Genomic DNA, 12,653 nt, shown 5'->3' with positions numbered 1-12,653 from the left:
ACGATTCAAAAACCGCAGTAAACAAAGCCAAAAAAATCAAAATTATTAAGGTGCAAGGTTGCACCGATAAGGTGCGAGGTACGGGGAGTTCCGATAATGGCCACCTCGACATCGGACTGCAATTTCGCGGCTCAAGTAAATCGTTATCAACGCGCGCGAGCAAAAACATCGTGTGTGAGCGTGTGTTTGCAAGACCAATTTGAACGTTCGGACAAAGAAAATGCATTGCAAAACAACAAGAAAGGTGGTGGTCGAGGGGATGGGGTCTTTATTCCGGCTCATTGCAAATGCGGCCATACACGAAACGGCGGCGGTGACTGACCGATAATGCATTGAACTTGGAGCGCTCCAACCGACCTGGTCGCAAACAACAGACGATGACTCTGACGCCGAATAATTGGGAGCAAGCCGCGGCGCGATAATAATAGAAAGTATTAAGACGGGGGGCTAGATTAACGTCGATGAAGTCGTCGTTTGCACCAATACCTGCACCCATCTTGAACCTGTCTTTTGTTTTGTCTTTTCTTGCAGATCTCGTAAACGACGCCCCTCATACTCACAGGACGATCGGGAGTATTACAGTATTAATGACGAAGACCCGACGGACGAATGCAACGCTGCCCTGGTACTTATGAGTCTGTCCTGCTCGCCCAACTCGTCGGCGCCCGGTAAGTGTTCGAAGCAAATTGACGATTCTTTTTTATTGGAAAATTTGTAGCTTCAATCTTAAAAAAAAAACTTCCGAGAACAGAAAGAACAATATGGCATCACTGTCCGAAGTTGTGCGCACTAAATAAATGTCAAGATAACCAAAAAACTTTTTTTAACTACACTTAACCCCCGGTGGTTGGTCACTTTTTCGTTTGACACTTTTTTAGTTTGTACCCCGTTGGTTGGTCAAAGTCAAACTAAAAAGTGACGAACTGTCACTTTTTACACGGCGCTCACGCCCACTATCAAAACAAACGTTTGATGGTGTGTGTGTGTGTGTGTGAACTCCGTGTAAAAGAGGTGTCAAACTAAAAAGTGACCCCGTTCGTTTGACAAAAGTTGGTGTCAAACCATCGGGGTTTGAGTGTACCAATAGAGTTTGATGATTTGGCAACCCTGTCTTGAAATATCGAGACTTAGTTGAATTGTTTGTTTTAATTTTGTTATTTAATTGATGTTAATATTTAAAGGCAATATATCGAACAATCTTTTTTTTCGGTCTTTTTTTAAAGACTGTTATTTTAAAAATCAAAGTTTGGCAACCCTTTCATGAGATTATTTTGAATAAAAGTTTTATATTGGCATGAAGTGACTTTAACCAACCATCAAAAAGATAACTGCCGATGCAAAATTAAGTTTTAAAAAATTGTGGTTTGGTTTAAAACTTTACAAACATTATAGATTTGAGAGTTATGCTGTTGACATAACCAAAATTGCGTTGGATACCATAATTTGCGTCAGTTTGATAAATATCGAATATCAGGTTACTGAAAATAAGCAATTCTCTTGAAAGTCGCCGGAAATTACATGTAATTTGAATTTTTATAATTGTTTTTTTTTTGCTGAATCTTTTTGGAAGCCTGCCCTATGATGACCTAAGGATGCATTTTGCATCATTGGTTTGTCAATTTTGGCAGGTGTTCAAACAAAATTTGTATGTGAAATTCAAAAATCTGTATATTGAAAGGAGTGCTGCAGCTTAGGGACCATCCACAAACCACGTGGACACATTTTTGGAAATCTCAAGCCCCCCCCCACCCCTCGTGGACAATTGTCCATACAAAAAAAAACCTTTTTTGTATGGAACGTGGACAATCGCCATACCCCCCCCCCCTTCCTCCCCTAAAGTGTCCACGTGGTTTATGGATGGTCCCTTAGTAGTAGGATGTTTTGAGGACAAAAAGAAGAATTTCACTTAAAAAGAGCTCATTTTTAATTGACTTTTTGACAAAAAGTAAAAGTTCCTGAAATTTCCATCATATATATTTTCATTTTTTCTATTTGCTTAAGGAGACTTGAAGAAGAAACTTTTGAGACACACATTTTTTCACAAAGATATACATTTTTTTGAAAAATGCAAATTTAAAAAATAATCAAAGCAAAATTAAACTTGCTATTAAAAACAACTTTTGCAATTATTATTGTTTCTTCGATAAATGCACCGTTTTCAAGTTGTAGCCATTGGAAAGTAAATTTCAGGTGTTACAATTCGATTTTTTTTTCAAATTTCTGACAAAATTCTTTATTATTATAATTTTTGAACATTGAAAATCGGATGTATTGAAAAAAATCCTTGTTGAAATTTCTAAAATTTTCGAACATAAATATTTTTAAAACATTAAAATCATGCTTAAAACATTTCAATAGACTAGTTTTGTTTGTTATGAGAAAAGTATACAATTTTTATTTGTTTTTAAAAATCTGCAATATTTTTCAACATTTGACTAAATGTTTCAAATCTTTTTAGTACTAATCAAAAAACGTCTGCTGATTTCAGGATTTTTCTTGAAAAGGTCAAATAAAACAAATTTTGATGTTTTGCTTTTTGGGACTTTTGAATACTAGATCTGTGACTTCGGATATCCGGATAATTTTCAGCATTGATAGTTTTAATAGAAAAAGAAATAGCTCATACATGCCAGCTTTGTCTAACGACTGTGGGGTGACGTTAAGGTGAAACAAATAAATTTTACAGGTATTCAAAAAACCTTTGATTTTACATCACATGATTTATGGTCGAATACTATTATTCGAAAATCCGATCCGTTACATTATTATTCTTAAATCATTTTTGGGTTCCTCAAATATTGTTATCCAAATAATTTTCAGTTATGATACGATTTTGGTACATCTCTTTTGATTTGGTTTGATGAAAAAGATGATATCTGATTTTATGTAGACAAAAATGTAAATTATCCAGATATCCGAAATCCCAGCTCTATTGAATACCCACCAAAAACAGCCAGAAAGCAAAAAAATAAAATTTCTTTTATCATAACTTTCAATAAAATAAGTTTCTAACCTTTATAGGTTTGACTTTAGTTTCCCAAAATTCTTCAATTAAAGTAATGTTTTTGTTGCAAATTTTTGCTAATTAAAAATATGCCAATAACTAAACATTTATGAGATAATTTAAAACAATCCTATTATAATACTGTTCATATTGTCTTTAATCATAAAAAAATCTTTTAAATTCAAGCATTAAATACTGTTGACGTTTATATCTTTCTGTAAAATTATTGCAAAATATTGAGGTCAATGCCATGTTCATCGAAAGGTTTTGCTCCTCTACTCCCCTCTTTCGATTTTTTTTCAAAAAATCAGAGAACAATCAAATTATTTTTTGCCAGCAAATTTAATTTAAGCTATTTAATTTTAGCTATTTAGAATACAATGAATATTGTTTCTCTTTCGAAATTTTTAATCAACTGAAGAACCTTGAATCATTTCATAATTTGAATTTTGGGGACTACAGATGGGAAAAAGATGTAAAGGTTTTGAAAAAAAATAAAGCAGCACACAATTTTGAAATTTAAAAAAAACACAAAAATCTCATCTTGATAAGAAGAAAATAGTAGGAAGGGCAAAAAAACATAAAAAATCTTCTCAGGCCGTTGCAAATTTTATTTCAAGTTTATGTCCCCCATGCCCCTTCAAAATTTTACCGATAGGAAAAAAAATACCAAATTTTGAATTGAAAAAAACGCACATCAGTAAAGGACGTAAAAGTTCAGGAAAAAAAGAACGTTTAATTAATTCATAAATATTTTACTATCTTTCGACAGAAGCATCACTGTTATGATAACATAATGTATTGTGATACGTTTTGTTATTTTTTTTTTTTTGAAAATCAAGCTTGAAATTTGAAATTTAGTTTTTATAGGTTTAAGCTAAAATACCAAACCAAATCATGCTCGCATAAACAACAATGTATTTCCTATTTGTTTCAACAATGTTCTACGAACATTGGCCTCACGCTTGATTGAAACTCCACAATTACACCTACAATGCGGGGGTGCCGAACTCAATCAAGCGTAATATTTTAATCGCTGCAAATTGCCCTCGAAGGTTGAAGTTACTGCATTTGCGCACTATTTTTGAGATGTTTCTAAACAAAAGTTGTTGTTTTTTGTTTTGTTCCAGGCTGGGAAACCATCCTGGGGACCAGCTCCGGCAGCAGCAGCACCTCGTGGAGCACCGGCTCGACGTCGCCACCGCTCAGCGAGGACGGACATTCCACACCACCGAACAACAGCAGCAACAACACTAGCAATAGCAACACCAGCAACAACAACAACAATCTGGGCAATAACATTAGTATCAAAAGTAACGCCAACGGTACCACCAATGAGATTGTGATTCGTGGCCCCCGGACGACCTCGTTCTCCAACTCGGACGAGGGCATCGGCATGGACTACAACGAGGATCTGCCACGGAAGCGACGGGTGAGTTTCGGCAGTATCTTGTCAGCAGTTTAAGGCCACTCTCCCCTACGCTATCACAGCACACGCCTCGTGCAAGTTCCGCAAATCCGTCGCCGCGCCACAAAGTCTAGTCCGAACGCAATCTAAAGCTGTGATAGTAGAGTGCAAACCGGACAGCACGTGTTGTTTACAGAAAGTCACAAACTACCTCTCGGAGTGGAAGGGTGATGCCGCCAATTACTGGCAGTTTTTTCGCGCGCGATAAGGCGCACTCCACGTTGCAGTAGTGCGATACTTCACTGGGAGGCGTGCTCATTAAAACAGCCCGGTGTAAACGGTGTAAAACAGTAATTATCGGTGCAGTTGAGGGAACATTGCAAATTCTGACGAGCCGATCTTCGCTAGAACGATAAGGCAAACGGCACATTTAGTCACGGTAACGGCACGTGCCGTCACGGGAAATGTGTGTGTGTGTGATAAGGTGGCGATTAAGGTGGTGGTGTGACATTGTGGTAACGTGATTTTGAATCAGCTGACACGAGCGCTTAGAAATTTGTAGTTACGTATTTAAAGCAATGTAAAATGCTGGCTAATTTCGCCACGTTAAAATTTGAATTTATTTGAATATTTATTAAAGTTCAGATTAGGGACCAGTCTCACTTGAACCTCACTTGAACACATTTTTTTTATTTTAAAGAAATTATTTTTTTTGAAACGATTCTACATTTCGTGCTTGCTATTTCATTAGGGCACATAACTTTTTTAACCAAGAGTGTGTCCCTTTCACACCTTATGTAAACTGTCATTCAAGTGAAAGGGATACACTATTATTTACAAAAGTTATGTGCTCTTTTGAAATGTTAGGCTCCATTTCAACTTTTCCTCCTCAAACTAAAATATATATGAGTTCAGGTTTTTTGATATAAAAATTAATCATCAAACTTTTTAAAGAACTGCTCATGTTTGAAATAATAAAAAATCTCTCAAAAATATTAAAGAATTTGTTCAAATATTTGATAAATTCTAAAGTTATTTGGTTTGTGTTCAAAAGCAGACTATCTTAAACTTTTTAAAGAAAATTCAATTCCACCCATTTACCAACAACAAATTATTTTAAAAAAAGTATTTTGGTCCATTTGAATTTTGCGTCCTATTGTAATGTTACTTCCCATAATTTTGACATAAGACAACAAAATAATGCAAGTCAACAAAAAACTTGGGAGCATTTTTTCGTTACGTTACGCAAAAAAAAGTTATTTAATCCCCTTACCAGCCCCTCCCTCTTTACTCGTCACGAAATTTTCATACATGTTTTAAAAATTGTGTATGTTGCGTAACACAGCCTTCGATCTCTCCATCCCCCAAATGCGGTAGGTCGGTTAAAAGTCGGTTTTAATTTTAGATAAATTTGAATTGTGATCAAATTTTGAATTTTTCAAACAAAAAATAAGAACTCTTTAAAGAACATGGTTGATCGAATGAAAAAAAAAACAGCAAAAATAGTACTGTAACAAGAATACATTATTTTAAAAGAATGAAAAAAAAAATACTCAAAGAAACGGAAACAATAATTAATAATTTTGAAACTTTTCAATTATTTTATAATACTTTTAAAGAACTGCTCAAGTTTGAAAAAAATTGAATAACGTGCAAAAATTATGCTTACAAGAATAAATATTTTGAAAAAATATTAAACTATTTAAAAAAGTTCCCACAATCCATTATCTCAGAAATCATTTTTAAGCACAACCTTCTTGGACCTTCTGTCCATACGACGAAGAATTTAAGTTTTCTTTTTAAAATACTTGTTCCGAGTTAATGTTTTATATTTAATTCTATTTATTTTATATGTAGAGTATCATTTTTGAGTTGCAAAATAATTTTATTTGTTTTTGACCATTTAATGCTTAAGGGGTTACATATTGTATAAAATCTCGATTTTTCAAATTTTCAAATATTTATTAAATCCTTTAAAAAGATGATTTCCAATCACTCCTGAACGTTTCATGAAGACATTTCATGATTTAAGTGACGAAGACGATTTATGTTAAAAGTTTTGCCATGCGCAATGCGAACTGTCAAACTTTGTGAGCGTTTTTATCGGAACACAAAGTTGATTCACGGGTGCACGATATCAAAAGATTGGATGGACCAAATTGGCTGAAATTTGGGGTGAAGACTCTCAAAAAATATCCCGTGTGCATGACGAAGCCCGATTTTCATGTTTCGTTTTTTGAAAAATTACAAAAATCAAAAACTGACGATTTTATATATGAAAAGCAAAAAAATATTTTATTCTTTTTTAAAATAACCTTTTTGAAGATTGGCCTTCGTCATGCACACGGGACCGGTTTTATGAGTCTTCACCAAAATTTTGAGCCGATTTGGGCAAAACTTTGTTGAGATATCGTGAGACCCATTTTTAGAAACTGCTAACTTCAAATAGCTATATCTCGGGAATGATGCAACCAAAAGTCTGCAAATTTATTTTGTTAACAGATGAAAATGTATATTTCATTACTCTGAAAACAGATTAAAAAAAAGTTTAAATTTGTGCTCATACCAGCCTCTAACTTTTTTGTCGATTTACATGTATGTAACCCCTTACTGCCCACCATTGAAAAAACGGCTAATATCCACTTTTGGCAAAAACGAGATATTAGCACCAGGTGGTAGAGGACGTTCCAACGCATCTTCTGGAACTTGAATTTTACTGAAATAGTGTCTAGACTTGGCTGCCGATGCGAAAAACCAAACGGCTAATATGCCACTCTTATGGGAAATTACCTTGACGGAGATTTTGTGCCAAACACTTAAACGCGTTTTTCTCGGAATACTTGATTTGGCATAATAGCCGAATTTTCAATTATGGGCAGCTTAATAAGTCACGAGAATAAATATAATATATCAACAATCATGTTTTTAAATTGTTACGCACTAAGCCCTAATTTATAATGCCAAAGTATAAAACATTGCTAATATTTGTTAGTATTTTCTGTCTTTTCTTTTTCATTTTGGAATTACGACTAACATTCCAAATTCATTATTTTATGTAGTTGTTTGATGAAATAGTAAATTTACAGTTTTTTTAATGTCAAGAAAATTGTTTTCATTGAAAACCTGATTGGTTTCTAGGTAGTTCAATTTTTTCTTGATAGTTGGAGTCTTATTTTAGGTTGTTAAATTGAAAAAAAATAGAAATTTCTGGAATTGAAAAAAATGTAAATTTCATTCTTTCAAGTTTGAATAATAATTTTTGTTTAAAAAAAATATTTTAGGCCTAGAACATTTGCATTTTCTTAATGATAAACTTTTCTTAAAAAAAAGTAAATATATCTCAACAATAATATCAAAAGGTTTTTTCAAATCCAAAATGTCTTTATTTTATGGACATTGCAGTATCAGTTTTTATTTTTTTCAAAAAGAAAAAGCACTTTAAATGTAGCGAATTTTAACCACCTTTTATTTTAAAAGTAAGTTACTTTTGTCATTACAATATTTTTTTGTGATTACTAGACTTTTTCAAATAAATCTCAAGATATTGGCAATTTCGGTAGACATTGCGAGAACATACACGAAGTTTTTTTTTCAAATGCAGCCAAAATTCGATTATCCGAATCCTAGATTATACACAGTATCGACTATCTGAACTTTGATTATCCCAAGGTTTTTTTTGGGTCTCGGATAATCAATCCTGAAAAGACTTATATGTTTTCACTCTTTAAACATCAAATTTGAATTCTGCAATCACATTTTGGTAAAATTTGAATGGTTGATGGCCGTTAAAATTACCAAATACATTTTTTCAATATTTCATCACCGCCATTTCAGCCGCCATCTTGGATTTAAAATTCTAAAGTCACTTTAGAGCAGATTAGGGGGGAGTGATTTTTTTTACCGATGCCTTCGGAAGCATTTTGGCAGCTGGAACTAATTTGAAAATTCCAAGACAGCAGGTAACTTTCCTGCAAAACTCGAAGTGTTGTCAAAACGCTTATTTGCCCTTTTCAAATGTTGTTCCAGATTTGAGAGTTAATTGAACATCTTTTTCCAAGTTTTTCTTTTTCCTAAAAATCTTTTTCGAAGTTACGTGTAATAAAAGTTTCGTCTTTTAAGAAGTTGAACAGAAAACTGCTGTTCATCTTCTATAAATATAGCACTGGTGTTAAAAATCACTCAAAAAAGCTAATAACTTTATTAGCTTATTACCATACAACACACGTGCAAATATTGCCAAATCATAAAACCCAAACCAATCAATTTAACGAGACATTAACATGCAGCGTCACTCCTAAAAAAACAACAAAAAACAATTTTGGGCGCAGCCCAGCTGTCAAGAGCGCGTCAAAGATAGCACCTCACTCGGAAAAGAAACCTTGAATATTAATATATATTCACACACACTCACAGTCACAAAACCCTCACTCGCTCGATCACGCCTCAAGTTTGTTTCAATAAAAAGCAGTTCATGCAAATCACGTTCGATCGTGCTGTTTCAAACTCACACACCTTCAAATTGGGGCCCAGCGCAGCGCGGGGTTCGCCTCCATTACTTTGTATTGCTCGTTTCGCTGCAAAGTGCAACAACTACTCGAACTCGCAATACAATTTCAGCGGTGTTCGATTACCGCAGACACCGCCTACTAGGATCGTGCGGTTGTGTTGGTGTACGGGTAGTGCACGGGTCGTAGTAGCGTGGGGCTCGGCGTTCGCCCCCTCCCACCATGGCCTACTACTAATGGCGACCACCAACACCACTAAGCGGGCGCTGGAAAAATAACAACACGATCGCGTTCGGGCTCTCCAGCGCGCGCGATTTTCCCGTGGTGGCAACGGTGTGTTGGTGTGGAGTTGTGGCGGCGGGGCGCGCAAATCATATGATCGGAGCGTGTGTAGGTTGTCTGAAAGTCGTCGGGCCCGAGACTTCAGTCATTAAAATTTGACAGTGCGGTGCAGCTGTGTGTGCGGCGACGCGCGCGGCCAGTAGCGAAAAGTCCGGGTTTTTTGTCTGTTCGATCGCGGTTGAGCTCTTTTTTTTTCTCCTGTGGTTGTGAAACTGCATTTTTTGGAGGTTCTGGATAGCGGCCGGGCGCGCGTCGGCGCCGTTCAAGGATAACCGGAACTAGTAGCCGGTCATTCGGGGTGGTAGCCCCTCCCCCCACCCCACCCTTGGACCGTGAACTCGATCAAGAGAGAGCGAGAGGAGGGGAGCTGTGACTGTGAGTGAGTAGAGGCCGACATACTTCTGTTGCCACAGAGATTTGTGTTGTTCTGTTTGTTTTGAGGTTATGATCGAGGGTGATCTGTGCGTCGTCGTCGTCGTCACACACATCTGTAGGAGGAATGCAACCGCCGATCAAAGAGGGCGGCGACGGTGGTGGTAGGGGGTCGATCGAGGCTACTGCGATCGGTAACGTTCGGCGCAGCCGATCGTGTAGGTTAGGTGGAGGGGGGACACACTCAAGAGAGTACAAAGTCCAAAAATATGCGCCACAATGACTACTGCTGCTGCTGCTGCGGGTAAAGTGGATTGAGTAATGAGTATGCAATCTAAGCAGGCCAAGCTGGTGGTGGTGGAGACGCGCGGTGCTGTGTGGGTGCCCGAAACGCTTTGTTTTGAGCCGAACTTGGCCTGCTTGTGGATGTGTTGGTGCGCGCGAGCGCTTAGAAATCTGAATGCTCTTTTTTAAGCTTGATTATTATTATTGCTTTATAATGCAAACTGCAAGTCTTGACGGCTTCTTCTTTTTCGTCGTGGTCGTCGTCATCGCGTACTACTGCTTACTAGAGAGGTGGTGGTGGTTTTATCTGCATGTTGCATGCCGAGAGCTAAGTGTACTCTCTTATAGCGCAATTATTACACAAGAACCTTGAAACGAAACACCGCGCGCTCGCCGATTACGGAGTCGTGTGTTGTGGTTTTTTGGGATTGGTTCAGTCGGAATGCACTGAAGAAAAAAATACACTAATTTTACTCAGGATAATCTTGACAAAATTTTACACACTTTTGCATGTAAAAAGCCACAAATTTCGCTACAAACAGTGCTGCCAGTTTTTTTTTTTACTGTGCCCGTATCGGGAAATGGAGAAGCAATTGGCAACAACAGCAGCAGCAACTCTTGGTGGTTGTTGCATAGTCAGAAAAGATCAACCACCACCGCTGACATCACTGGTGGCTGTTGAATGTCAGCTGGAGAGCAACGTGTCTGGGTGCACTGTTGATGTTGAATGATTATTTACTTTTTGACGTAGACTTACGTCTTTGTCGAAGGTACTGGGGTGCCATTCCAAAAAACCCGGGCCGAAGGCCCTGGAATATTGCGTCATCCGTCAATCGCTTATATCTTCCTTCCCTCTAATCGAATCGGCACGATTTTGGTTCCATTCGATTCGAAAATTATTCAGCAATTTGCTATTAAATTTTCAATGTTGGCAAAATAGTTTTACTATTGAAACAACTCAATGTTTTAAAATGTTTTCACAATGCAGAGATTTTGCAAGCAAAATGAGCGCTTCCCACTCACGGACGGGAAGGTCAAGTACCTATTTTGAGGGGAAAATCATCCGAGCAACGCGACCGAGTGTCGGTCGCGAAAAAGGAGGGGAAGTAGCGGACCGAAATCATATATAAGAACGCGCGCCAGAGCCCATTCTATCATTCACGTCTCAGACGTCGAACCGGCAGCAGCAGCAGCAGGAAAGCTCATCCCAGAGCAGCAGCAGCAGGAGAGAGACCAGAGCAGCAGCAGCAGGAGAGAAGGACCAGAACTGGAAAAGAAGTGCGCATCGCCTTCTCGTCGTCACCGTCAGCCAGTTGCCTCTCGATGGCCGGACCGTTTGGATCGTCCCACCCGGGGCGAGGCAGCAACAAGATGAGGCGCGCGCCTGCTGCCTTCTCGCCGAAAAGTTGCCTCTCGTGGGTCAAGCCGTGGTTGTAAATCTTCTCAATTCTAGTTGCTAAACTTCTCAATTCTAGTTGTTAAACTTCTCAATTCTAGTTGTTAAACTTCCCAACTCTTCGGAGTTGCCTCAGCCTCGCCCGAGGCGAGGCAGTGCAATGAATAATTACAGTTTAAATTTCAGGACAAATATTGGTTTTCGGGGTCGACGGACTGCACAGCTTTCTGAGGCTGCTCTCGCCCCCCCCCCTCCATTCGGCTCGCTAAAATTCCTTTGTCTCTTTCTTTCCTTTCTTTGGCGTTCGAATGGTTGTTCCGTCCAAGGGGTCGGCAAGGGTCTTGGTCGGTCCTAAGGGTGTGTAAGTTCTGTTGGGTCGGGGAGTTAGGCTCGGGGAGCTCGGGAGTTAGCGTTCGCCAATCTGTCGGGTTCGGGGGTTCAGCTCCCTCAGCGTTTGAAATTCGGTTGTGCGTCTTGAAGGGTCGTCCAAAAGCGCAAATTCAAAAGTAAGTTGGTAGAGTAGTCGTCCATAAACGTTTGGGTGGGTTGAAAGTGGTCTAAGGATGTTGTCAACTTGGGATTGTAAGTTGTCAATAAATGGTTTCCTCCCGGGTTGCAAGTTGTCTAAGGATTTTGTCGCCTTGGGTTTGTAAGTTGTCTATAAATGGTTTCCTCCAATGTTGTAAGTCGTCCAAGGCGTTTGTTTTCTTGGGATGCCAGGGCGTAGAACTTTATAACCATTCATAACTTAATCTTCTTTTCAGAAATTCAATAATCTTCAATCTTTCAGAAATTTGGTCCTTTTTAGAACCACCCAAAACAATTACGAAAGAGTTCTTCTTGATCAATTCTAAACCCTTAATCCTTAAACAATTCTTTTCAGATAACCAAAAAATATGGTCGTTTTCAGAACCACCAAAAACGATGACTGATACAGACTGATGACAGAATTTGTCGTCATTTTCAAAATTTGCGAAATAATTTGTTTATGTCACAATTAAGAGACCCTATTTAGGATCTCTAGTACGTACACGGATATGGAAAACATTATGTCCTCACATCAAAACTTTACGTAGTCTACGCCATTCCGGTTATGTCTGTGACATAACTACTTTGACTTTTTATGGATGGTCGTTAAATGTGAAGAATGCAAGTGCAAATCCGGGTTTTCTTTTGTTGGTTTATCGGTTGAATCTAGTTTAATTAAGTTTTGTTTTATGCATTTGAATCTTAATTTTGTGAGTTTATTTGGGAAGATAACTTCTTTCAAATGAAGAGTCATAACTAAAATTTATTTAAAATTAAGAAGATTTAATACATTTGTAATCTGAAAATCTCTAA

The 12,653-nt window shown here is 37.7% G+C and overlaps 1 protein-coding gene across 2 annotated transcripts in view; it reads left to right on the top strand.

Annotated features, from left to right (window-relative positions):
• Positions 1–12,653, top strand: part of LOC120413806 (zinc finger protein 395-like) — a 113,225-nt gene that overhangs the window by 39,622 nt on the left and 60,950 nt on the right. For both annotated transcript variants that reach the window (XM_039574772.2, XM_039574765.2), the window contains 2 exons: positions 532–668; positions 4,135–4,436. In XM_039574772.2, the coding sequence (XP_039430706.1) occupies positions 532–668; positions 4,135–4,436 (439 nt within the window). The remainder of the gene's footprint in view (positions 1–531; positions 669–4,134; positions 4,437–12,653) is intronic.

This window comes from Culex pipiens, chromosome 3 (genome assembly GCF_016801865.2).
Source record: "Culex pipiens pallens isolate TS chromosome 3, TS_CPP_V2, whole genome shotgun sequence".
In the NCBI taxonomy this organism is placed as follows: Eukaryota; Metazoa; Arthropoda; class Insecta; order Diptera; family Culicidae; genus Culex; species Culex pipiens.
The sequence above is the reverse complement of the archived record's forward strand: the minus strand, read 5'-3'. Positions and strand labels throughout refer to the sequence as shown.